Source organism: Onychostruthus taczanowskii, unplaced genomic scaffold, assembly GCF_017590055.1.
Source record: "Onychostruthus taczanowskii isolate IOZ18803 unplaced genomic scaffold, ASM1759005v1 scaffold23, whole genome shotgun sequence".
Taxonomy (NCBI): Eukaryota; Metazoa; Chordata; class Aves; order Passeriformes; family Passeridae; genus Onychostruthus; species Onychostruthus taczanowskii.
In genome coordinates this window covers 5,227,822-5,255,116 of record NW_024499573.1, presented here as the reverse complement: position 1 = coordinate 5,255,116, position 27,295 = coordinate 5,227,822, and the positions used below count along the sequence as shown (strand labels likewise).

At 43.6% G+C, this 27,295-nt stretch overlaps 2 protein-coding genes across 4 annotated transcripts in view; both read right to left on the bottom strand.

The window, feature by feature from the left end:
* Positions 1 to 24,444, bottom strand: part of LOC121336306 (maltase-glucoamylase, intestinal-like) — a 73,109-nt gene extending 48,665 nt beyond the window's left edge. The window contains exons 1-8 of the mRNA XM_041405325.1: positions 24,399 to 24,444; positions 21,382 to 21,616; positions 20,821 to 20,923; positions 20,588 to 20,733; positions 10,873 to 11,041; positions 10,164 to 10,260; positions 9,038 to 9,150; positions 222 to 347 (exon numbers count right to left, since the gene is read on the bottom strand). Of these exons, the coding sequence (XP_041261259.1) occupies positions 222 to 347; positions 9,038 to 9,150; positions 10,164 to 10,260; positions 10,873 to 11,041; positions 20,588 to 20,733; positions 20,821 to 20,923; positions 21,382 to 21,616; positions 24,399 to 24,444 (1,035 nt within the window). The remainder of the gene's footprint in view (positions 1 to 221; positions 348 to 9,037; positions 9,151 to 10,163; positions 10,261 to 10,872; positions 11,042 to 20,587; positions 20,734 to 20,820; positions 20,924 to 21,381; positions 21,617 to 24,398) is intronic.
* A 1,577-nt stretch (positions 24,445 to 26,021) lies between these two features.
* KIF21A (kinesin family member 21A) overlaps positions 26,022 to 27,295 on the bottom strand; it is an 86,784-nt gene continuing 85,510 nt past the window's right edge. For all 3 annotated transcript variants that reach the window (XM_041405392.1, XM_041405390.1, XM_041405391.1), the window contains one exon: positions 26,022 to 27,271. In XM_041405392.1, coding sequence (XP_041261326.1) covers positions 27,178 to 27,271 — 94 coding nt within the window. In that variant the 3' untranslated portion in view covers positions 26,022 to 27,177. The remainder of the gene's footprint in view (positions 27,272 to 27,295) is intronic.

Genomic DNA, 27,295 nt, shown 5'->3' with positions numbered 1-27,295 from the left:
CTGCTATGCAGCCAAGAGCAGCACTTAAACATGATGTTCACAGCCCACTTTAAACGTTCTTTTAAGCATTATGAAGATATTACATGCAAACCCACTACATAAAATTATGAATGTCGTTTTATTATACAATACAAATTGTAAGACAATTACTTTTCCTCCATTATAATTTTACTCACTTCAGAGTGTAGCATTAGCACACACACTGAAAGATTCCTACTTACATATGGGATGTCATAGTGCTTCATGCGATTGACAGTTTCCTTTAAAACATCAAGGCTGTTATAGCCCCAGCGGGAGAGCTGGAATCCCAGAGACCAGTAGGCTGGCATGTGTGGGCGTCCAATGGCCTGCAGCAGGAATGAGGAATACAGAAACACAAGGGTGAGAGGAAGAGAAGTTACTCTGAAACACCAGGAGAGGCTTCCAGATCATTTAAAGCACAAATGCCAGGGCACAGGCATCACACTCCCATTAAATACCCATTCCTTTCTCCAAGTGGCTCTTGGCACAGCACGCTTGGCACTTCTCCTGGTGGATCCTTGCCCTTCAGAGAGACTCCAACAATGCCAGCACTGAGCATCACTTCTAAGGACACCCCCGTGGAAGACACAGTGTATAAAAGCCAGGCTAATGTTAAATGTGGTCTCAGCCTCTGCACAGCAGCATGTGCCCTCACTCACAGGGCACATGCCAGCAGAAATCCAGTGTGGAGCCTCATGCCACCCGATCCACAAAAAGTCCACAAAGCCCTTGGTCAACAGAAGGCAAATCTCCAACCACACACAGCAACATAAGCTTTGCAAATTTCTCTTGCCACATCCAGCTGAACTAACTTATCAAGAGTCTGCTCTTTACTTGAGCTCTCTGAAGTTTTAATCATATTTACACACCAATCTGATGAAACTCTTTATTTATGGCTGACTACTATTATTGCTGGTCCACATCCTTATGTTGCCAGGCACTGACAACCCTCTTCAAGGCCAGACTTAATGTTTGGTCCCAAAATTCTCAACTGAAACATAAGGTAATGAGCTAAATATGATTTTATAAATATTTGATTTCCACTGTCTGAATGTAATCCATCTATAAATGGCATGAGGAAACTCAATTGAGAGCACGGGGAAGCAAGGCATCCTGCTCTGCTTCCCCCGGTGAGAGCTGCTGTGGTAACCTGGGATGAGGAGTGGGCAATTACGATGTGTCTGTTCTACAAATAAGCTGAAGTCTGGCTTTGTCTCATTAGTATACAGCAGTGTTTTCTGGGGCACCTCTCCTGAAATCCTTACTTCAGTTAGATCCAATGACACTAACCTTTGATTTGTATTTCCAACACCTTTGCAGGCAATACATGAAAATCTAGTAGCTAGTAAGCACCCATGACTTATTAATCAGCTGCAGCTACTGTCCCCCTTTGGCTAAATAATGGTTCCTCCCTTATTTCCTTGTGGATCTCCACAGTTAGGTAATTATGCTGAAAAGCGAAAAACAGCAAAACTTGCATATTGGCAGCTAAACCCCATCTACTTCAAATAAATAAAACAAGGCACTTCTGGCAGTCTGTATCTATTGCATTGCTAAGCTCTCTGGAGATGCATTGCATGAAGGAACACCTTCCTATGGGATTTTCTCTAGGAAGAGTCTGACCTGGGAAAGCAAGGCTGAGCTTGAAATTGCTCTAAAATACATCACATGCTAGAGCATCAGTACATGGATGTACAAAGTGCATCAGACAGAAAACCACGTGTGGGAGAGAGGCAGAGAAAACCTGAGGATGCTTTTAATGCCCCTGAGCTGAGAAACACACAAGGTAAATTGCTTCCAAACAGGAAATGCTTGGGAACACATAGCCAAACATTACAAATTTGGCTACAGTGTGCTTTCACTTGTTGGGATGCTGCTGTTTCAGATAAGCAGAAACATAAGGAGGCCATAATCACTGGTGAGGTTAATGCTTTGTGTGTCTCCAGGAGGGACGCTCCAGCTGATCAGCACAGCGGCCCCATACACCTGCTGCTTGTCCTGTCCCACCAGACTTAACTTTCCTGATCCTCCTCAACACCTACTTCTCCAATTCAGCTGGAGGTTGAGGTATTCAGAAGAAGTGAGAGCAGCTCTGAGCAGCATGTTCCTGCCACAGAAGCACTCAGCTTCCACTGCACACCGATGGGCAGACATGCCATAACTACCCTGGTGCTACCCCATCTCCTGCACATGTCATCAGGTTTTTTCCAGCATGTCTGGACACATCTGATCACCCAGACCATCTTTCAAGCTCTGCTGGGGTTTTCCGTGGAGAGCTGAATGGGATGTGATGGCTCAGGACAATCTCCCAGGCACCTTGTGAGACAGCACCAGCATTCCCAACACAGCATGGCCAGCCTCAGGGCCAGAAGTCTTCTTCTCTGTCACACCCACACTCACCATGTTAAGGATAAATTCATCTGAGGAGGCAGCAGAGCTTGTTTTAGACCAGCAAAGGCTGTGGGATGAGTTTTGTGAACCCACCATTTTGTGCCCCTAAAGCAGATGCATATTTTGCCCGTGCTTTCTCTACTGGAAACAGAGAATGACCTCTACAAACAAGGTTAAAAAAACAGACCAAAACAAAAGAACTCCCTAATGAAATAAAATGCTTTGTGCACAGGCTTCTCATCTTGGACAAGAGAAATAGGGAAAACTGGCTGATAAATATTAATCCTGCAGCTCAATGCAGAGCCCTGTGCCCTGGCAGGATGTCTGCATGGCATCTGCTGCCTCTTCCCAAACAGGCTGGGAAAGGGGAAGGGAGGAACCAGCCTGGGCAGAGGCAGTGGGAACTGCTGAGCAGCTCTGCTCTGGGTCCTGTAATCCCTCGGGTCACTCCTGCCTGGGGAGGACAGTCAGTCTGGGACATTGCCAATACAAAGCATTCCAAGAGTTGGATGGGGATTGGCTTCTTCCCCATGTCCTGTCAAGCGTCCAGATGGAGAGCAGTGGGGCTGGAGGTGAAGCTGCGGCCACTGGTGTGTCAGTCAGAGCCCTTCCCAAAGGGCATGTCCCCAGCACTGGGGTTTGCTGGGGTTCACCTGCTCACCCTCATGGGGATGGTGCTGTGTCATTCTGGACCCAGAGTGGGAAAGTATTTTGTGACAGCATCCCTTGAGGAGTTTGGGATTACAGCTGAACCAACAGAAAAATATCTACCTTGCAAGGAAGATATTAAGTTTTTAAAGCAATTAGTTCTCTAGGTTCACCAGGCTGGTGCATCTATGGTGAGCTTAATTGAAACCAGCAGAACATTTGAAGAGGAAGGATGAAAACAGGGCAGCTGGGAAAACAAATGTTCTTTTTTCTAATTATGCTGTGGACTCTCTCTAATGGATCCCCCTGAAGCTTCCTGATAAAGTAACTGACATATGGTACCCACTCACAGATGGATCAGCAGAGGCAGGAATGTAATTTTGCAAACCTGAAGACTCAAGTTGGATTTGATATATATTTAGGATCTAGTTAATTCATATAGATTGCATTCTGCATACAAATGATCAGAAAATGCAGCAGCCAGAGAAAGACTGCTTGGCAAATTGACTCCCATAGAATCAGAAAAGGTAGACGGGGTATGGCAGGGGAACTGAGGGAGGAAAACGTAGAAATGCCAAACATATGGGGTATCCAAAATGAAGGGGGGGAAAAAAAAAGCACAAAGATATCATAGTGCAGAACCAATTAAAAAAAAATCCTATTTTCTGTTCCAGAATTCTTCCTGCACTTGTTTCTTAAATAATCCTAGTGTTTAATAAATTCACGGTTAGTTTTTGCCTGTTTACATAACTTAGTATTATGTATATTTTTTTCACTTTTTTCAGGGCCACCTGAGCGCTGATGCATCAAGGAGGTACCCTGAAAGCATTTTGTGGTAAGAATGAAGTTCAGTGGAAACAAGTATATCTAACAGATAAAATCTGTGTCTGGGAAGCAGGTGATCTGCATTTTTTTTCCTGTGTTGGATTATTGGACAAATAATGTTATTAATATGAGCATCAATGATATGTACTAGATATGTACTATGTGCAATGATATGTACTACATTCTATAGAGTAAAATCAGGATCCTATTCTGTTAACATTATGACCAAAGACTTTGATGAGAGAAAGAGAGCTGCAGAGTTATGCCTATATATCACAGAGGCTGGAGAGAGGTACTCCTTCCTGTGCTGACAAAGGAGCTAAGATGTCCCACAATGCAGATTGCTAATCTTACACCCTAATTAGCCACACAAAATGATTTCTGAAGCTTGATATTTGCTTCAACTCCCTTTCTTCAAAGAGGAGTTATAGGAGGAAACTAGAAAACCCAAGTGGGCTAATGCACTGGGTTTAGTGTTTCTGTATGGCTAAATACACAATGGCTAAATTCCACAGGTGCTGCTATGGCCCACACATCTGTATCCAGCTCATCTGCTATGACTAAGGCAAGCAGCTGAGTCCTGTGGGCACCCAGTCAGTTAGAGGGTAACCTTCACTCAAAGTCTGTTAACAGAAGCTAACCTTTGATTTAGGAGAGCAAAAAGAAAGGCCCTGCAGCTGCTGAACCGTAAAGAAGATGCTCACAACCTCAGGAATATAAAAAAAACTAAGGATTTTCAATGCCAAGGTCTTCAAATCTTGGTTTCTGCTGCACAAAACAATTATCAGTTGTTTATTTCTTCTTGGGGAATTCAGCTGCAAGACTCTCACTGAATCATCTGTGATAAGATCTATGTACAAGCAGGTTCCCCATGTTACATCTCCAATAGGAGAGTGGACTAGAGACCTCTGAGGTCCCTTACACCTGTAACCAGCTCACACTTCTGTAAGGAGGAAGCAAACCAGCAATTTTCTCTCCAAACAGAATCAGGAGACTTACAGTATGCTCACTTACAGCTTGTTACTGGATAATTTGTGATAAAATAACACATTCATGGCCTTTACCCAAGTGCTATTAAATACCTGGTTTTTGAACCCTAACATTCCTGAGCATCTTGTTATGGAGCTCACACATTACTGCTGTGCACTGTTGGTCTGTTCTGAAAGGCCACCAGTGGTCTTGGCAGTGTTGGCCTGGCATTACGTGTGACTGGAGAGCCTCAGCCAGGCTCAGGTCAGTGCCTGAACTCTTTAGCTTGTTACTGCTTTTTCTCACCCTCCTGCAAATGGAGGCGTTTGCCATGAAAAGTGAGATTTGTGTTACATAACTGTTCTGCACACCAGACTCTTCTGCAGTAGGAGAAAAATGTGATCACTGACATATAGAGAGAGCTGTACAGGACAATCTTAGATGTCTTAGATGTGGCAGGAGTAATACCCCACAAAGGTGGGCTCAGGGACAGGAGGGAGCAGAAGAATCAGGCTGGAGGCTGCTCCTTCCCAGCACATACCCTACAGCTGCTGCCACTGCTGTAGCACTCAGATGCCACTGGCAGGAGGCATCCTACAGCTCATCCCTGCTCCATGCAGCACACAGTAAAGGGGCAGAGGAATCAGCACTCACCCTCTGCTCCCTTCTCACATCTTGCCTCAATCTTGGAGCCTATTTAAAGCAGATTATCCTTGGTCAGGCTGGCATGCAGGGCCACCACAACTTTTGTTGTTACCTGTCCTCACTCCAAGGATGCAGAGAGGCTGATGATTCTGGCAGAGCAGCTCCAATCAACCCTGATCACCACACAGAGAGCCAAGAGCCCTGCTCTTGGGATAGCCTGGACCAAGCAGCCAAGAGTCCGTGGTCTACCCTGGGTGCTGGTGACAACCTGGAGAGGTGTGTGGGGAAATCCTGCATACTCTAGAGGCCAAATAAAGAGCTTTCTAACAAAGCTATCCTAATTCACTGGTTTGGAGGGAGCCACAAAAAAGCACAGAGCACAGCTAAGCTCCTAAACCTCTCACAGAAACAAGCATAGCAGGGGCAGAGAGGTGGCTCAGATACTGAAGTGGCACTGAAGGCAACAGCACAAAACATTGGAGAAAGGTGTAAGGCACTTTGCTCTGCAAACAGCTCCCTTGTTCTCACCAGCTGTGTGCCTGCCGGCACCTGGCCCCCCTGCCACACCAGTGGGGCCATCCTGGACAGATAAAATGAGGGGTCCCTGCAAAAGCAGTGACTGTGGCAAACTTGCTCAGGAGAGAGGCAGGTGCTACTCCACCGAGAAGCTCTGCAGCAGTGCAACCTGATCCCACCAGGGGCCCCTGCAGCCAGGAGCTCCCAGAACACCTCTCCTCCAAAGAGGAGACCCATGCAAACAGCTCAGAGAGCCGAGCCATGCTGCTGAGCAGTGCCTTGCAGACATCAATCACATTTCTCCTTTCTACCCCTTTTCTTTCCCTACAGCATGACAATGACTGCACAGGGAAAATCCTCTCAGTGTGACAGAAAAGACAATTGAAAAATAAAGTCTTTTCTGTCTCCTTCACCTTCCCACATACCTTGTACATAAAAGCCAAATTATTACCCTAGAGACTAATAATATGGTAATTGTAACATTTTTGACCTTGGAATTTCAGGATGTTTACTGAAGAAGTTATTATTTCACATTGAAATTACTAACATGCATTCTTTAAGATTCCCTAGAGAGTTGAGCACAAGCTCAGAGAATACAGAACAGGATTTTTTTGTCCCGGCATGTGACATATCTCATTAGGAGACGCCCACTGCTCTCCTTTACCTTGTTTTCTTTCCTCCAGCTCCATTTCCAGAGACAGGGGTGGAAAGTGAGCTGCCACTACCCATCAGTTGGGGAGTGAGAACTCTCTCATTTTATTTTCAGATGCTGACCACCTGCTAAGCCACAGAAATGCTGCCTTCAAACACCAGTAAAAGACTTTGAAAAGGAGCAGGCGTGGCTCTAATTTCCATCGTACTGCTGCACTAACTCCCTTGAAATGGGGATCAAAGCTCCAGCCTGGGGGAGAGTTGCTTTACTTTTCCCCCCCGCTTTTCTCCCCCCTGATTTTATTACCCATGTGTAAGTTAAAATCCCAGCTTGCTTGCTGGTCTGTGGCACTGGCATCGGAAATAGTGTGTGCTGGTTTGGGCTGGGATATGGTTACTTTTCTTTATAGCAACTGGAATGGGCTGTGTTTTGGATTTGAGCTGAAAATAGTGATGATAATTCAGTGATATATTTGATTTTGCTGAGCAGTGCTTACACAGAGTCAAGGCCTTCTTTGCTCCTTACTCCCCACCACCAGTGAGGAGGCTGGGGGTACACAAGGAGTTGGGAGGGAACACAGCCAGGACAGCTGAGCCCAACTGACCCAAAGGATGTACCATATCAAATGGCTTCATACTCTGGACATATAACTGGGGGAAGAGGAAGGGGGAGCTGGATATTCAGAGTGATGGCATTTGCCTTTCCCAATAGCAGTCACATGTTCAGCCATTCCCTTGATTCCTGGGGGTGTCTAAACACCCTCCTGCTCCTGGCAACTGGTGAATGAATTCCTTGTTTTGCTTTGCTTGTGTGCACAGTTTGGCTTTACCCATTAAACTGTCTTTATCTCAACCCACGAATTTTCTCACTTTTACCCTTTGGATCCTCTCCCCCACCCCACTGAGGAGGCGTGAGCGAGTGGCTGTGTGGGACTGAGCTGCCAGCTGGGGTTAAACCACGGCAGACAACGGGTGGGGATGATGTGCAGAGGGAGCTGGAAACCTCCAAGCAACAGAGCAGTTGCTCCTTCTCCAGGACATGGAGGAGCACCATCAGCCTCTCACCTCTCTGGGAGGTAGCACCTGAACCTCTCCTTGGAAAAGGAAGGTCTAGCAGAGCTCACCACTCCAGAGAAGCTCCAGCCTTCCCAAAACAGCAGCATGAGCAAGTCTTATCCCTTCCTTCACCAAACCAGAACCCAGAAATACCTTCCTTCTGGGTTAAATACTCTTTTTTCCCTTGCTCTAAACCACAGTATTTCTGTTCCCATACAGGCACTTTAAAAGAAGGCAAGCATAGGCTATGGAGGCTTTAAAAAGCCAAGAAAGACAAAATGTTCACAAAGATCAGAGCTCACCCTTTGAGGGGTGGCATGAGCAAAGGCAGAGCACATGCACATCTTGCTGTGAGCTCTGAGTGCCTGGCTCTGGGATGCCCCACCCTGTTCAGCCTTCCTCAGAGAATGCTAATTGCAGCCTAATCCTCAGGGTCTGCACATGGACTCCCCTTCTCACACTAACATGCTTACTCCAGCTTTGCTCCACACTCTTTAGGTTTGACACTTATTTCTTTGCATACACAGCTTGTGTCTGAGGTGGTAGTTTCTGTGGCAAGGCCCAGCTGAAGCACCATTTGGTGACCAGGAAAAACATATTATCTGCTACTTTTTTCTGCACAGTCCTCACTAAATAAAAATTGCATGTACACTTCCAAATCAGCCATTGGCACGTGTATTCTCAGTTCTCTGGAAAACATTGGGCAATTGGATAGCAAGTAGTTACACTCTGTGAGACAGCAGTAAATGCAGTGTTATACATCCATGCTCTCCAATGCAATTATATGGGTTTTCATTAGTAAAAAACAGCCTGATGGCTCCAAAATCAGCAAGCAACTCCACTGGAAAATAAAGGCTTGAAGACTTCAAAGTCCATTCAATATCTCTGAAATCCAGCATATGTAAAGCTCCCAAACATTCCCATCTGTGCTCTGCCAAGTTTGTTTACTTGGCCTGCAGTGTCAAAATGCAGTCATGTCATACAGCAAAGACTATAAAACTGTGACAGCCCGAGAGGAGTAAGCTTACACAGATACCTTTCTAACCATTGCATCCCTTTAGTGCACTCCTGCATCCCTTCCTGACATATTGCAGGAGAATGTGCATATGTGCACTGAACACCCAGCCTGCCTGTGACACTCAGGCTGTTCACAGATGCTAAAGCACATGCCAGTTTTCCCACGGATCTGAAGCTGCAGCTTTGTACAAATGGATCAGGACAAAGCTCTGCCTGCACGACCCACTGATACTACCAGATACTGACAGGATGTGTTACAAGGCACTGCTCCATGTGCCAAGTGCACTTTTCTACTCACCTCAGTGTACTGCTGAACCACGTTTTCAGGAGTGGGTCCCATGAAGAGATAGAAGTCCAGGATCCCTCCAATAGTGCGGAAAGTTAAAGATGGGTTTGGAGACAGAGTAACATCTAAAAGGGAAAAAATGGCCCTCAGCACAAACAAACTCTGCACTATACACGGGAATAGGTCAAGAATGCATCATGGGAGGTTGAGACTCAACATTAGGAGGCAAATGTCATTACTGAGGGCAGGCAAATGCTGTAACGGGCTTCCTAGAGATGTTGATGCCTCAAGACTGTCAGTGTGTAAGAGGCATTTGGACAATGCCTTAACAACACATTTAGCTTTTCATCAGCCTTGAAGTGTTCAGGCAGTTGTACTACAGGTATGTTTTATGTCCCTTCCAGCTGAAATATTCTATTCTATCCTACCTATCCTAGGTGTGTGCATGCTGGGCTCTTCCCTGTGGGTATGACTGGATGAGCAAACAGGGCCTGAAGGTAGGCAGGCCCAGTGTTTCTGTAATCTCTGCTTTCAGATTAGCACGGCGCAGCAAGAAATCACAGAAACCCACCCAGCGTAGATTGCACAGATCCATTTGTCTCAGTTTCATATTTATACAAAGGATCAACAAGTTTGTGTTTAGGGTTCCTCTATGCTATTTTAATCTTATTGAAAGCCATTGTCTGCCAGGGGAAACTGATTTTATAGACTAAGTGAAGATTCCCCTTTTCTGAAATTATACCACTAGATTAATGCAGTAAGGTGACCATGGCAACATACAAAACTATTCTCCAAAGACAGAATATAGGACTAACCTAAACTGATTTGATTTTGTTATGCCAATCTCAAAGGAAATTTCTTCCACCTTCTTCTTTCCCTCTATTTGCATATATTTTCATTAAAAAGTTAAGAATGTATTTTCCCTGAAAATGCCTAAAAATGCCCAAATTCCTTGTTAAAAATTCATTCTACTGAAATTTCTTTGAAAAATCTTTGAAAAATCTATTAGTCCTGGAAGCTTAGTTAGCTGTGCAGTCACTCATATTTTTACCCCATTGAAGTAAAACAGTATTTTATACTTACTAATCTATCATATTTCTATATGCAGTCCATATAGGGAATCCATGTAGCTTTTTACCTTGGGCATTGGAGTTCAGAAGGAGAACACCGTGGGCATTGGAGTCTGGTTCTACGCACATGTAGAAAGGGTGAACTCCATAGAGGTTGGCAAATGACTGAAACATAAACAACACATGAAATATGACTTGACTTGCTCTTTCATAGCTTTTGTCAAGTAGATACATATGCAAGACAAAGAAATAAATTAATTCATAGTTAGAAAATTATTTTGTAATAAATAAGGGGATTTTTAAATCTAAATTGGTGTGAAGTCAAATTGACAGAAAAGAGGGGTTTTTTTCTGCCTTATCACAATGGAATTTTTTAGTCTTTCCTAGTTAAACCTTGATATTCTGCTAAACCCTTCAGATTGGCATGAGTAAGAATCATTTTTCTAGTAAAAACAGACTCATCAACCACTGACTTCCGTTCAGCCAAATATCTAATGAGTCCTGCTGGAGTCCAGCTTGTTTGGACGAACAGGGATTGATCCAAGCATGAAATGCAAAACTCTCCTGAACCAAGATCTTGGCACACAATATACTTTTTCCTGAAAATTGCACTGTGAAAAAGGTTCTGATAAAAGGTTACAAAGTTCCCTCAAAACAATTAATGGCTTAGTCTTTAATTAAAACTGATGATACCTGCGAAGCTTGTGACATTCCATGTTTGTGTCACCTCCTTTTGGTGACACAAGCTAGGACAAAGTGTTGCATAGAGTGAATTACCGTTGGTGCCTGGTCCCTGCTGTACATGCCATAGGTAACAAAGTCCATGTTGTGCTTGAAGGTCGGGTGCTCATGTTCACCAAACCCATACACAGAAGTGGATGGCACAGTGGTGGTGATCTGAAGGAACTGGTTGGAGAAAAACAGATCAACCAGGGGACTGCTCCACCTGTGACAAACAGAGCGAGACAGGATTAGTTTGTTTCTCTTTGGAAGGTATTAAGTTCATGTCCAGCTATTTATACTTTTAATGTATTTTGGAGAAAAACAGTATTAAAAATACATTAAATTCTATGCATGCATCTAAAGTGCTTAACCTAACACGTTAAATTAATCTTGCAATGGTTGAAGATATCGCATCTACTTATGCAAAAAAAATGCATCAATATAATTTTTGAAAAGAGCAACTAAAACAACAGAAGACAGATTATAAATCTATTATCAAAATAAGTGGTTGCTTATGCTATTTCTATGACAACCAAAGTGAAAGGCTAAAAATTGTTACTACACAGTGAAGTTCAGAATACTTAATGAGAACAACAGACATTTTATCAGCTTTTTTTAATGTTTTGCTGTATCAGGACCCAAATACCTCCAACTTCATGCAGATGCCTAAAATAGAGGTATAGTTTTCTCCAGACTGTGCTTGAACAAGATGTGTTTATTGTGATGACTCTCTCCTGCTTCTCTCACCAGCTTAATGCATTTATTTCTATTAAATCATCTGTGGACACCGGCTCACATTTTAATTAGGTGCTACATTCTGTTTCCTATCTCTAGAGCTATAATGAGCTGCAAGTTAGATGGGGGAGAATATAGTCAAGCTGTGGAGAAGTGTTTTGTTAATGGTCATGTGTATGCCATGAGTAGCTCATTTAGATAGCACCCTCTCGAGCCTTGTTTAACCATGAATTTGTTCAGCTAATTAAAATAAATGAGCCCATGCCATAGAGCACAGAAGTGGCACAACTCTCCTTTTAATGTTCTTCTGTCAATGATTTTGACAAAATTAAATGGTTGATCAAATTGACTGGTAAATCGGAGAAATGGGAGATGGGTTGTGTTGGTGGGAAGCAGCTCAACCCCCGTGACAAGAGCACTCTGGTGAGTTGCCTGCCACCTGTGCCACCAGCACCCCTTCCTGGGGGCAAGTCCCTGCTGCTGGGAGGACTGGGAGGCCACCACTGCTCCCACCACACTGGTGGGCTCTCCCCACGAGGCTGCAAGGACGGCTGCTCATGGGGATGCTTAAGGAACTAGCTTGCCTCTCCGTGCAAAACTCAGGCACAAACTATCCCTAAATTTTCCTAGACAAATCCAAAGTCACACACAAGTACTAAAGGGTCTGTGTGGTTTTTTTTTAAAGTCTATTTGTCCTTTCTTACAAGCAGAAGAAGTAAGAATTTGTGTATAACTCTTGATTTGTTTTTTCTGCCAGCAGGAACCCCTCCCTCCCTCCTTTCCATCATCTCCACCTACATGCAGTACTGAATAAAATTATTTTCTTTTAGGAGGGTTATGCATGCAAAATATCCCTGAGAATTAGATCCAGTCCTTGACAAATAGAGGCCTTTCTGCAAGAAGCAGTTGCTGTGCAGGAATAGGGATGGGCTCTGGAGCTATATTCCTGCCCAAAGGAAAACTGTCACACAGCTCTGCTCTGTGCCAAGACAGGAAGGGTCACTGCTCTGAGCAGACCACAGGGTTGAGAAAACCTCAAATTATGCCAGAGGGGAAAGGCTTTCGAAAAAGTTTAAATATCTGTTGTAAGTCATTGAGCTCTCCCCATGATGTCTGTTCAGAGGACATGAGGCTTTGTACATTTGAGGTACCCACATTATAGCATGGACATTTCCTATCATGAGAACTCCTAGTGTTACCATGGCATTAAAGTATTATTTCAGCTCAGCAAGTCCCCTCCTCTGACCAGGAGGGTCACTGGGGTGGTGCAAATGACAACCCTAGGAACAAGCCCTCTGCTCCACTATATCTTTACACGTCGTGGAGAAACTGGCTCATGACTCATGCATTCCTTCAGGCAACTCTACCTCTGCATGACACTGCCATAACAGTGCCCTGCTCTGCACCCCTCCATGGCTCAGCTCCCTGGGGGCTGCCACCCCCACCAGCACAGCTCCCCATCAGCCTTGTCTTTCCCCAGACCTCCACATGCCAGCATAGCTATATGCTAAATATAGCATTAACCGTGACATAAAAATGCTGGTAATGACTCTTTTTTTTTTTTTTTTTCTGGGCATCATTATGTCATCTCCATCTGAAGGAAAGCATGGACAGGTTTTCCCCTGGCACTATTCTCTGCCTTCACTCCAAGCAGCTTCCTGAGTCCTTGTGCTCTCCAGCACCCTATGGTAGCTGTTGTGCTACTTTATGTGTTTGCTCATGTGGTGTTGGCAAGGAGCAATCATTTAAATGAAAAAAAATATGCCATTCCTTAAACTCTTGGATACAATAAAAGAAAATGTCATATTTCTCTGACCTTCCCTCCTGCTGGTTTAAAGTAGATGGAAGGTACAAAACAGGAAGGAACATAAAACGACATAATGTTTGCAAGAATTTGCGTGGTTCTCCTCCAAGGGTCCTATGAACCGTAAAACCACTGTGATGGACAACAGAAGGGGTCTTAAAAATGTAAAAACACAGCTGAACAGTTGCTCACTGTCAAAATGCAACCTCTGCTAGAAGTTAGACGAGGCAAAGTCTGTGAGCACAAGAACCCTTCTTTTTTGCACAAGAGGTAATAGCTGCAGTCACATTTACTGCTGAAAGTCTTAAGCTGTTAGTGTAGTGTGTCAGTGGCAGGAACACTTCTGCCTGTGGAAATACAAACCAGCCTCCCCACCACACATCTGCCTGGCCATTGTCTTTGAACAGTCAGCTGTCACCTGTCCAAGGAGTCTTGATTGATAAAAGCTGCTCTTTTCTTCCATACACAGCGCACTACACTAAAGAGTAAACACCTCTAATTTTTAACTTCTTATCAGGAAAAAAAAGAATGACTCAGATTGAAAAGGTCTCTGTAAAAATTAACATTTTTGGTCAGCAGTCAAGCCACTGGCTATCAGGATGAAACATAACTGGAGTGGACCAAAGAAGCAGTATTAAAGGAAGGTGAGTAGGCAGACAGATAAAACACCCTGCTCATGTTGAAGGTTTAGTTCATGACTAACATTGTCACAATGTTTGAGGGGGATGACTAAAAGGCTGTACAAGATGGTTTTCAGGAGTGCAATCATCAGTCCTTTGTAATATGAACTGGACATGATGATTTACCTCTCTGAACAACTACTCTGTTGAGGTTTATTGGAGGCCAATGACTGCAGTGTGTGCAGTGGCTCAAAGCACTGATTCACCAGCCGTGAGCAACCAGCTGCTGGCACTTCTAAAGGTGGTCTTACAAAACCTCCAGAATTAGGAGACTTGGGACACAGATATGATACATCATTAGGACAGGCATCATGCATTATCTGGACATTCAAAAATAATTTTAAGTTGGGAGAGGTTTGGTTTTTTTTTTTTTCTTCCTGTTGCAATGAATCCTGGAGAACTGAGCTCATTATTTGAAGCTCCACTAAGGTCCACTAAGTCACATGGAGAAAATGTCCTCTATAACATCTGCTTTGCTTGGCCTCCAGACCACCCCATATATTATCTGTGTGCAAATTTAGTTGTAACTTCCCATGGCTATCCAAAAAAGGAGTCTAAGCCTCCTGGCAAAGCTTGGGCACACCTTTCCAGAGGGCCTGGGCTACCATAGTATGCCCAGGCTGCCAAAAAAGTGCTAAAGCATCTTAGGGAGTGAGGACTACACACCTTCAAATGAACCTCAAATCTACTGATTGACTCAACATACTTGAGCTGCTGAGGAGCATCACCTAAGGAGCCCAGACCTCAGATTGCTAAAAATACTTCCAGTGACTGCTGGTTTTGGCTGGAGTTAACCTTCTAGTAGCTGGTATGGGGTGATGTTTTGGATTTGCGCTGGAAGATGTTGGTAATTCAGAGATGTTTCAGTTACTGCTGAGCAGTTCTTAACAGAGCACAACAGGGCTTTGCTGCTCCTTACAGTGCCCCACCAGCAAGGAGGCTGGGGGTGCACAAGCAGCAGGGAGGGGACACAGCTGGGACAGCTGGCCTCAAGGGATATCCCACACTACATAGCTTCATGCTGAGCATTAAACCTATCAGGAAGGTTGGCTGGGACACTGCTGCTCAGGACTGGAAGGCATCAGTCAAATGGTGGTGAGTAATTGTTGTCATTTGCATCACTTTTCTTTCTTGGGTTTTATTTTTCTCTCTGTTATTTTCCTTTTAATTACATTACTATTATTATTATTATTATTATTATTATTATTATTATTACTACTACTACTAGTACTACTACTTTTTACCTATTATTAAATTGTTCTTGTCTCAACACATGACTTTTCTCACTTTTGCCCTCCTGATTCTCTCCATTTTTCAGTCAGGAGTGAGCAGGCAGCTGTGTGGTGTTTGGCTGCTGGCTGGGCTTAAACCATAACACTGTTTCACAACAGCTGTATTCCTATTAGTTGTAAGTCTTGGGACTCCACTTCTGGAGTGCAGAAGGTCCATCAAGACTGAATTTTTACATGTTTATCTTACTTTAAAGGTGATTTGTCAAGTAGGTGAGAAAATCAGCAAGAGTAATCAACAGATTTTCCACAAACATGACACTTATAAAAAAAAAAGAAGTGCAGAGTATATTTACAGTTATTGACACATTTCTGCTCTACTTCTACTGTATTCATTGTTGTGATATCAGGAAATGTCCTATAACTCACTGGATATACAATGCTTCATTTTTGCTTGAAAAACACTTGGGTGATATACCTACAATATTTCTTGCCTAGGTAAAATAAATCTTAGTGATTAGAAGACTGAAATAATGGCTCTCACAAACTAGGAACAAACCCATTCTACCCATGATGCATACAATTTCCTCCCCTTGCTTTCAGCAAAACTGCAGTAATGACAATAGGATTATAAATCATTCTAATAGCCTTGCCTATGTAAAAACACCTTCGTGGTAAGTGGTGTCTGTGCTAAAAATAAAAAAAAAGGCAGCTGAACTCTACAGCAGCCTTTTTGGAAATTAGGGAAAATCTTGATTAGGTTTGGTTATTTTTGCAGTATATTCCCAAGTGCAATAGCAAACGAGGTATTCCAAAAGCTTAATAGAAAGTAGTCCCTATCTGGCTTGTAAAAAAAAAAATGTTCTGCCTTCCATTATTTGTGTGACATCATGAAGGAAAAGTCAGGATATTAAAGTGGAGAATCAAATCAGTAGTCCATCCCTCTGCAGCCTGTCTCCATCAATGGCCCAGGCCAGATATCACAAAGGAAGGCATAAGATGTCACTCAGAGCCAGTCTTGCAATAATCTGCTTATGGAGGAAGTTTCTGGCTGTTTTCATAGAATTAACTGATGTTGTGAAGCATGGAGACAAAGTATTTGGGGGTTTTATTTTCCTACAGATGATTTTTTTATTATGCCTGAATGTGTATCCTGCTAGGCCTCCTGTGCCAGTGCTGCCCTGCGGCAGTGAGTCCCACAGAGTAATCACACTCTGCAAAATGAGCATATGTGTGTTATTTATCATTGTCTTAAAGCAAACAGTTTCCAGCCTTTTACTCTCTCTTCTTGAGAAAATCTATGCTTTCTTGGAGCCTTCATGCTCTCAGTTGATACTACCTCCTCCAGTGGTTGCTGTTGACAGTGTGGCAGGAGCAGCAAGGAGAACAGCAATTAACCTGAGTGTATGTGCCACAAAACTCACAGGCTGTTTAGCTTGCTCACCTGCCTTATTACAACACAGTATTTTCTCTCCTGTTTTTACCAGCACGGGGCCCTGGCCAACCATAGGACAGTTTCCCATAAGAGCTGCAAGATCAACCAGGATATCCTAAGCAAGGATTTACTAAACTAAAGCCAAACTCTTGACAAAACATTTTTCCACTGACCACACCAATTTTGCCAAAACAGTTATTTTCCAAGCATAACAGGAGTAAAAAGAGGCTCCCTGCAGTCTCCACTGCCCAACAATGATGGTAGTTTGGGAGCTTCTTCTCTGGGGCAGGAGATTCATGCCCTAGTCCCTGACCCTCATGGTTCAGAACTTTGACTTGCAGCCTTAAATCAGATGCAGATTTCTAGTTTTCTCATGGAAAACAGAAAACACCTGACGTCTGGATGGAAGCAGAAGCTTTGCTGTGTCTCATCTGACCCCCTTGGCATCTCCCTAGTGAATGTGTGGGCATGGCACCTCTTTACCCCCATGGCTTTGGACAGCTACTGGCATAGAAAAGGACTTTCCCTGGCTAGTGGCAAAACAGCAGGAGCATTGGAGAGGGAGAAAAGCAGAGCAGAAAGAGGCAGGATGGGATAGAAAACAGGACAGCAGTGGATGAGAAGGAGAAAAGTAAGAGGGAGTAAGCCAAGAGGCATTACTGGGAAGACAAAGGGAAGCAGCCCAAGAGCTCCTGGTCCCAGCAGCTCCTGGATCATCTCCCTACATGACTGTCTAATTTTTGCCTCATGCAGGCAAAGTAGCAGCTGTCAACTGCTTAGCTTGGAGCAGGCTGAAAATGTAGCAGGACTTGGCCTTTTATTCTTGCTCCTGGCTCTGCTTGAGGTTTGCAATCAGCTGTTAATGTCTCTCCCCTCACACAGTTTATTCCTTTCCCCTGTTATTGTGATTACATGGAGTCCCGAGTTTGTCTTGCCCTCCTTGGGTAGCTCAGCTAGGTCTCCCTGCATGCAGAGAGTGTGAGAAACGCCCATAAAGCACACTCAAAGCCTCCTCTGCCTCTCCCCTGCAGGATTTCTAATGTGGAATGAAATCATTCCTCACAAGGAGGAGGCTTTGTGCACAGGAGTGCCAGAGTGGGGATAGGGTTTTCTATCAAGCAGACAGACAGGAGTCTGACACCCCATTGCTTCCTGCACAAAGGCACAGACTGCAGGGAAATACAGGTGTGGGCTTTGAAACAGCAACCCAAACCTCCACTGTGTTTCTGCTTGGGACAGGCTGCTTCCTTCCCAGGTGGACTGTCACCTGTGCAAGAGCATGCTGGGCATCATGAATTTAGGCTTTCTTGGGGGGTAGGTCATCCAGCAGCATGGCTCTGCTAGCAAGGGATAAGAATTATAAGGAAAAGCAGATTTCTGAGGATCTGTAATTGCTTTACTATGGGAAAGTTTTCCTCAGAGATATTTAAAAGGTCCAGGAGAGAACCCTGACCTGGTTTGGTGCAGATTCAAGTTATTATCTACCCACACCTGGGGAGTGCAAATGCAGCACCTGTTGAAAAGGTTTTATTTGCCCACATTGACTGTTCTGAGCAGTGTTTGTGTGCATATAGAAATCAACAATTGATTCAGCTGTTCATTGACACAGTAAGGCCATGGCTGTTCACATCTTAAAACAGGAGGCTAAAGTCTCTCCAGGTGTCAGGCACTTGCCTGTTTCTCAGGGACACTCTCCCACACAGCCTGCCCTAACCTGGCCCAGGCACAGACACCACCAGCTGTGCAGCTTGGTGCCTGGGTGCTCTGGAGCAGCTGCTCCCACTTCTGGAGGGAACCCAAAGGAAAAGATTTGTGTTGTAGCATTCAAACCTGCCTTTGGGCAGGTTGAACTAACACGAAAATCTACTTAACCTGCCAGATGCCACCAGTGCACCCCTGGACCCAGCCAGTCAAGTGCAGCCACTGATGGGAATGTTCCTATAATGCTGACTGCTGAGGGCTCATCCTTCAGTAAAGTAAATGCAGCCAACCATACATTTTAGGCCAGGATATATAACCTGCTTTCCTGTTTTGAAAGATTCCATCTGCACAGCTCTTTTGGTAGCTAAGGAGATTGCAAATCCCTCTAAGACAGGCTGTGGAGCTATCTCTGAGCACCTGCATTTCCTCACTCTGACAGGATGGACAGGCAAACAAATGAAGGGGAAGCATTTTTGCTCCTCACACAGGGAATATAACTAAACTAAATATCATTCAGCTGTGAGAGGAATGGCTCCCTGACAGGATCCTTTAGACTACAGTACTGGCTGTGCCATTTCACATGAAACAAGAATTCCCAAGAACATACGATTTCCCTTTCTGTACATAAAATCCTGTGTCTTTGCTGGTGACAATATTTTGGGAGCAGCCTTGACACTGCTTGCAGGACAGAAGTCCATTATTTGTGCATTATATTCACCCACAATTTCCTCTTTTTGGGCTTGGCTGAGTTTCAGGAGCACTCCTTTACCTGCCTGGAGGCAGTGTACAATTTCCCACGGGATGCTGGAGAGCAGAGCATCACTGCTGATGCTGAGCTGGTGCTGCAAACCAAGGCTGCCCTCTGCCTCCCTGGGCTCTGCAGCACAGCACGGCTGCAGCCCACACCTCTGCCACTGCTGGCCACGGGCCTTGGTGCACGAAGAGATGGAGGGGAATGGAGGAGGCTTCCCCAGGCCCACAGCAGGGCACTGGATGTGCCCTCCTGGAAACCTTCTCAGTGGGGACCGACTTGTGCTCCTCTGCCTGTCACTGCGGTCGTGCCTTTAGCAGACCCTGCATCTGCTCCACAACAGGCCCCTCCCCACTGCTGGGACATCTCAAGTTTGATCAACCCAGGCTAAACCCTTGGGGTCTGGCTGAAGGTGAGGAGGGCTGAATGAGAATGGGCCATGAGCTAGGCTCTTGTTATGCATTCACCCCTTACATCAGCATTCCAATTAATAAGTCTTTATAGAAAGAAGAAAAAAACTGGGCATTTAACAAAAGACCACTGTTTACACAGAGCTGTTAAGTCTAATGAGAAATTAAATTATTTTTGTTATCAGAGTAATGCATAATGCATTCATTTAAAATAGCCTACATAAATAAGACTTTACAGAATTGACTGTGACATGCATAAAGAGATGTTATGAGACTGTAGTTCAAAAGGATGGTCAGCTCATTAAAAACCCAGCATGATGGTTCCATCTGCAGACCATTCTAGAAGTTGTATTGTCTTATTTGCATCACTCATGTTAAGCCATCCTTAAATTGCTCACTGCTGCATTCCCAAAAGCAGCTGGCAGGAATGCACCTTGATTGGGACTCTCTTTCTAAGTAGCATTATGTACTAGAGATATGTTGATGGAAGCCAAGGAAAAAGGAAATTATGACACCTGGTGACATTTGTTAGTGAGAGGAGCTTTTACTGAAGTTAAACTTACAGTACCAGCTTGAGAAAACAAATGATATTTTTGCAGAGGGACAAACTAGAGCCAGTGCCATTCACTGATATCAGTAGAAATCAGAGGATTACAGCCTCCATTGTTTTGAGCTTCCTAGACCTGCCTGCTGGAGATCTACTGTTTAGATCCTGACACCTCAAATTTCAGAAATCTTAGCTCAGTGCTTTGATGAGTTGAGTTTACCAGCATGACAAGCCATGAAATTGTAGCCTCAGAAGGTTTATTGAATAAACTTTTATACATGCACATAGATAATTGTCTGTTATGCAGGCACATACCCCCATTAATAATGAAAGTCGTTCAGGGACAAGGCATCAATCTGCACCACATTCTTTGACCCCTTGTACCACAGACCCAAGAAATAGGGTGTAAGGAAAGAGTGCTGACCCCATCACACCTAACTTTTGCAAAAAGCAATATGAATCATGTGTAATACTCACAGCACGGTGCCAGTGCTTTTCCTCTTGATCGTGAAGTGCGTGGAATCATCCGAGAACTCCACCTCATAGTTGGCTTCCTCAGCGGTAACCCCGGGGCCATTGATCTTGAGTGGGACTTCAAACCGCTGCGCGTTGGGGTCGTAGAGCTAAAGCGAGGCGAGCAGGGGGCAGGTCAGCTCACTCCTTAGCATGTGTTGCTTTGGCTAAATGATTCCAACCCCCCAAATACTCACCCTGAACCGGAGTCTGTCCTTTGTCTGGAACTCCACTTCCAAGACGATCGGGGAAATGTCACTTCCGAAGAGGGACAAGGCCTGGCGCTTGTTCAGCGTGACTCTGCAGTGGAACACATGCTGGTGCCCACCACGAGTGATCACTGCCTGAGACCACCCTCGGGCAGGCCAGGGGAACTACCCAGCTACTCTGTGTCAGCTCTTTAAAAATAAATCATTGGCTTAGTGAGAGAAATAATCCCTGAGGTCAGTTTAGGCCCTCCTTGATGTTAATCGATAAAATAGAGGCCCCCAAAGAAAGGAGACCTGGTAGTTTCCTGAGGCACAGCTCCCAGCTGGGAGGGACCACTCTGCACCTGCACCTGGTTCCCTCACCTGAGGTGTGGTGAGAGCACAAGCTCCAGTTCTATGGCACACACACGGGGAAAGGTGTCCCTTTCCCTTTTGTCACATGTGTATCGGAGCAGCTGCGGGAATGTTTTTGGCGAGAGTGCCCGGGGCGGCAGCGGCGGCGGCGGGGCAGTGCCGGCCTGCAGCGCCCGGGGAGCCACACGCACTCACCTCCAGCCCTTGTCGGTCTGCTCGGCGTTCCCACTGCGGGCGTAGCCGTAGGGACTGTTCTCGGGGAAGAAGCACCAGGGAGCGTTGGGCACATCGCTGGAGCACCAGGTGCAGCCCCGCGCCTCGCAGGCCGCCTGGGAAGCGCCGGGCTGCGGGTGGCAGTCAATGCGCTTCTGCACCGCGATGGCGCCGGGGCACTGCGCGTCCTGCTCCGAGCCCAGGCACCCGCCTAGGGCTGCATGCGGGAAAAGCCGTCAGAGCAGCCGGGAACCGCGTTAGAAAACCACACAGCGCCGCAAACCTCAGCTATTCTTTTTTTTGGATGTGCTTTCTCCCCAACTCAGGGCTAGTACCCGTTATCCCTTGGACTAAGATGACGGGCGAGCAGCTGTGTGCTCATTGCGGAGCAAGAGCAGCAAGCACTTTCTTTTACAAGGCGAGGCAGTGGGTCTGCATTGTTCTGCACTCAGAGCTGCCTGTGCTCAGCTGAAGCACGACTTGCTTGAAATACTCATAGAAAGTTAAATAGCAGCGTAATGAAGCTGCTGGTGAGGCGTGAGAGCAACGCTGCAGGCTGGCAGAACAGGAGGGAGTCTTCAATAAGGGCTGCTATCAATATGAAAAGGTTAAATTTTCTGTATAATTATGTTATACACAGATGTTTTCTATCTATAGAGATTCAAATATGTGACAAGCAGCATTCACTTGTATGATATAAATAGAAAAATAGTGAGTAAATGTTCATGTGGGGTTTCTTTTCTGTATCATATGACAGCTGTATCTACACAGTGTTAGTAGTTTGTGTTAATACAGATATGGTTATGACTAAAGGGAAGATGCCAGCAGTAAAAGAATAGGCATATATTAGTCATTCACAGAATCATCATGAAAAAAACCTGTTAAGTGCTAAATTTTCCCTTTTTACAGCTGCAAGTCAAGCCCTCTGGTTGAGGGCCTCCGAAGAGCAGGGGGACCACAAGACCAGCTCCTGCTGTGCTGACAAACTGCTGTTGGTAAATATTCTCAGAGAGAGCAGGCATATCACAGGCAGCATACTTATTCTGAAGTTAATTTATGTCATTTTAGTCATTACAGCAATATTCCAAGATTAAATCTACTTGAATGATAATTGCCCTTTTCTACAAAATGACTAATACCTCTGATTTCATTTTTTTGGTTGGTTTTTCTTTTTTTTTTTTTTTTTTTTTTTTTTCATGTGGACTGTTGTGTGCTTGAAAGCCTAAAACATGATTGCTGATGCAGTCTGGGCTTCTCCACAGAAAGAATTCTACAAGCAGATGTGCATAAGCAGTAATTATGTATACTGGGAAATTTACAGAATGAAATACTAGATTTTTGCTAGAGAATGCCATCATGCTGCAATGCCAGAGTTGATTTCCAAGTGGGGAATATGAACACAGAAAAGCAGGAGTGCCACCTACATTTTCTTGAGAAAACTCTCATGCCCCTTTTAGACAGGAACATCTGACACTCAGGTCTGATGCTCCCAGGCTGCTCTGCAGAACTCACTGCTCGCTGCCACAGTGCCTCATTATCATCTTCTTGAAGCTGGAATTAACAGGAATTATCTGGCTGTTAACCTTTGCCAGCTGCTGGGCAGGCAGGATTGGTTTCCACCTCTGTTTTCTGGGGCAGAAGAGTCAGGTCCCACAGGCTGACTGCTCTCTGTTCAACATTCACCCCTCATGATAGGTCACATAGAAAAGCTATAAATTCTTATCCTCTTTTTCATCCAAAGCGTAATAGGAATATGAGCATCCTTCTGCAATCCTGCAATTATTTTTTCTTGGACAACAAAATAAACAAAACCTATCACATTTCATTTTGGTCTGGGGTGTGTTTCCTAGTGAGAGTCAAATGCAGCATCAGCATTTTCATTGCTGAAATCAAGAAGAGTATGACTGAACAGACTACAGCAGATTATTATTGTGGTGTCATTTTACACAGAATAGGTTTGTGGGACACTTTTATGAATTAATTTGTATTGCAAAAATACTTTCAAAATGCTTCTTATGAATGATATTGTGAATGAAAAAGCTAGTTCAATGGAAAAAAAACATTCCCCCAGCAGGAGCCAAGAAATTTCTTCCATTTTTTCTCCCATTAATGCAAAGCTTACATTTTCCAGCAAACTTTAAAAACTAAGACTTGCAGGTGTGAGCAGCTGAATAAGGCTGCAACCTTGTTCATCCCTTGTTCCTGGATTTACTTCTATTGCAGTACAAATGTGATGGCAGCAAGTGGGAAGATAAAATTATTTTTAAAAGTAGGGAAGGAGAATTGTAAAACCATAATTTTCACTGTATTTACAGCCCATGTCTGTAAACATACAAAGAAGACGAAATCCAAACAAGCAGTTGAATATATAGCAACAGCTATGGCTACTTGCTGCTTTTCCACGATAATTTCCATGGGAACAGAAGCTAAAGCAAGGCAGCTGGAAAGATATAGGTGAAAAATAATCCTCATTGTTTTTTTAAAACCTTCACTTTAATTTTGAAAAATTAGATTAAAATTAAGGTATAAGGAAGGAACTGAAGTATTACCACACAGATTTTAATTTAACAGTATTAATATTTACATTTTAGGTTCACTTGTATATTTCAAAGGCATTTGCTGCAGAGGTTCCATCCTCCAGCAACAAAATGATATGTATACTCCCTTTACTATGCTCTGGACCAAATTAACCTCTGGTATGCTGGAGTAAAAATTACAGAAGAAAAACTAACAAAGCAATAGATAACTTTCAGGAGCTGAATGATACCACTGATTCCCTTTTGACTATGCTGGTGCTGACTACACTGCAGGACTGGGGCATATTTCTAAACAAGTCAGCTCTGCTGTCCTCCCACAGTCTCCTCAGGTGGAGCCAGTGCCATGCCTGTTCTCTCCTTTTCCATGGAAAACAGTCATTTCTTTTAACAGCTCTTCTATCCTTAGCACATTTATATTTTGCTTTTGAAGCCTAGGACAAAATACAAATGTGGTGTACTTACCTGCAAGCACAACAGCCAAGAAACACAGGCTCCTCATCCTTGCCATGGTTGAAGGAGGACTTCTGCAGGCAGTCTGGAGCCTTTTATACAAGGCAGGGGCACGATAAGCACTTGTTCTAATACACAATCAGAAGCATTGCAAATACGTTCTCCGCATTCGTATCTTTAATGAGATTATTTGTAACACATGACCTTGCCTGTATCTAAGCAGATAAGGTGAGATACAGTCTAATTTTTCCACACGCTTTGCTCAACTTCTGAAGTCCAACTTTGAGAGGAAAACGTGATTCTTCTGTGACTTCTTAGAAAATTTATTTTTCAGAGACAACCTTTGTTGTTTTTTTTTTTGACACAAACATGTTCAGACAGTGGGAGTCCAGTGCTTACCTTTCTCTGATTTCATACTATCTTTTGTCACATATATGGGTTTACAGCACAGATGAAGTTTGGAGAAAAACAAACAGTCAAAGAATTCTCCATTAAGACAAGACAGTGATAATGTGACCTTTACAAAATGACACTTTTCTTCCAATTACTTGATGGCAAGAACTTTTGAGAGCAAAAGTGTGAAAGCTCTGTTCTATGGTAATACCTGGTTTAGGGGGAATATCTTTCTGGAAGAAAAAAAAAAATTAAAAGGAGATATTTTTAGGAATACATTAAATAACATTAGTGCCTATCAGGAGATAAGCCAAACAAAGTATCTGCACTGCCAGGCATCACTGGAGAGGAACATCTGCAGCTCAGGTCAGGGCCACACAGCCCCATGTGGTGAGTCAGTCAAGCAGCTGGACAGAAGCAGGCTTTTCCCAGGTCTGCAAGGGCCTTTGTCCTGCAGTCACAAAACACAACATTCACATGAATCTTGCACACACAGCCATGAGTGTCCAGCCCCAAAAGCAGGGGTCACCAAGCTGTTGGTATCATTTGTCTAGCTTGGCAGAACATCTGCTGGGCCAAGGGGAATGGGGACCCTCCACCAGGCACAAAAAGCCTCTCATGTTAAGTCTTGCATGTAAATCCACTCTCCACTGGAATTTGCTCAAGGCTGTCACATAGTCCCAAATCATTTGTGTGTATACCCTTTGAGTAGCTAAAAAGCATGATAGACAAACACCGAGTGGTAGTGCTGCTGCTTATTTTAACTAATTTATACATTGTTTTTTAACAATATGTATCATTCATCACCTGTTTCTATTAAAACTTGGAATACACTGGTAACCTCAAATTTCAAGCAGTATTTTCATCTCCTTTCAAGCTGAGCAGAGAAGGAAGTAATTCCTCCAAGTTCAGTAAGAGGCATCAGCACTTTTCCTTATTTGACAGACCATATGCAACAAGGTAAGAGAGGTGTCATCTCGTAGGAACAGGAGTCACCTGCTTCATTTTATGTCTGTACTGTACTAAGTGTGAGGGGAATCCCCCTAGTGTTCCTAAATACTACAAAAACACAAATAATGGCCAAGGAGAACACAGACATGGGATACGATGGGATATACAGGCTGTAGTGCTCACCAAGCTACTCTACTGCACTGTGTAAAACCATGGGTTTTATATGCAACACCTTTGCAAAGGAAATGAATTCTTTTATAAGGAAGTATGATGAACAAGGCAAAAAAGCAGTTCACATTCACATCTTTATTTGTTACCTACACAAGCTATAATTTACAGACTGATATTTCCTGAAAAATAAAAACAAAACAACCAAAAAACCTCAATATCCAAACACTGTTTCTGAATCTACATAAAATTTTAAAATTTGCAGAATTTACAAATTAATATTCAGAGCAGTTGGGTAAATTATACATCCTCCCTCAATATCCAGGTTCCAAGAGCTTTAAAAGTCATACAGGCACAAGATATTTTCTTTATACAACCATCTATTTACATAGCTTTTCCCAATAAACGTGGTTCAGTTCTCAAAGTAACTGCCAATGTTTGCAAAACAGTGTATTTAAAATACATTTAGCAGCATATAAAATCAGATAAAAAGGAAAGACAATTTGCTTAAAAAAAAAGAAAATGTGAGATGATAGAAACAAATCCGTAAGAAAAATAGATTAAGATATATTTATCATGACATTTTGAACATCTAGTCATTGCAGAACATAGGCAAAACACAAATAAAACATAGCCATTTGTGGGCATTTGAGTTCTAGTCCTGAGCACAGAGTATACACAGCTGCACAACTTTGGTCAACACAGATTATAAGCTATCAACACACAAATCATATGGCATTTGCTGTTAGCAGGATACAGCCATGTCAGGTAGATGTATCGTTAACAGCTTCTTCCCATCTATTATTCACTCCACTTTCCTAACAACAGTGTAAGTGACCTTTAAAATCTTCAAACTGCCTCTCATAATCAAAGGCTTATTCCTGGGACACGTTCAGGGCTTATCCCTGTTACCCTAAAATGCAAAACAGCTGATCATACTTGTGAGTGAAATACAGCAGAGCACTTTTGTTATATATTTCAGGTTATAATGTTGAGATGGTCATTAGAGAAGACTGAATTCCCGTTAATTTAAACTGTGAGTATTACATATGCACACAAATTCAGCCATAATATGTAGAGATACAGGTGACTGTTGAGACTCAAGCATGTTACCAAGAGGTTATTAAATACAGTACATATTTTAAGGACAGCAGGTCTAGTGGAAGAGTTCACGCATTTTCAGTCCATTCCAGTCATCAGTGTTTAACTAACAGACATGCAGCAAACTGCAGAGAGTGCACCTCAAATTGATCAATGTATTCCTTTATCCCCTGTAATTTCAATTACTGGCAAGATCTTCATTTGCATCTCCTGTATCTGAGATCTGTCCATCTATTACATTTCGAGCTTTCCAGATCCTCACAGTGCGATCACTGAAAACCAAAACAAAGCAGTAT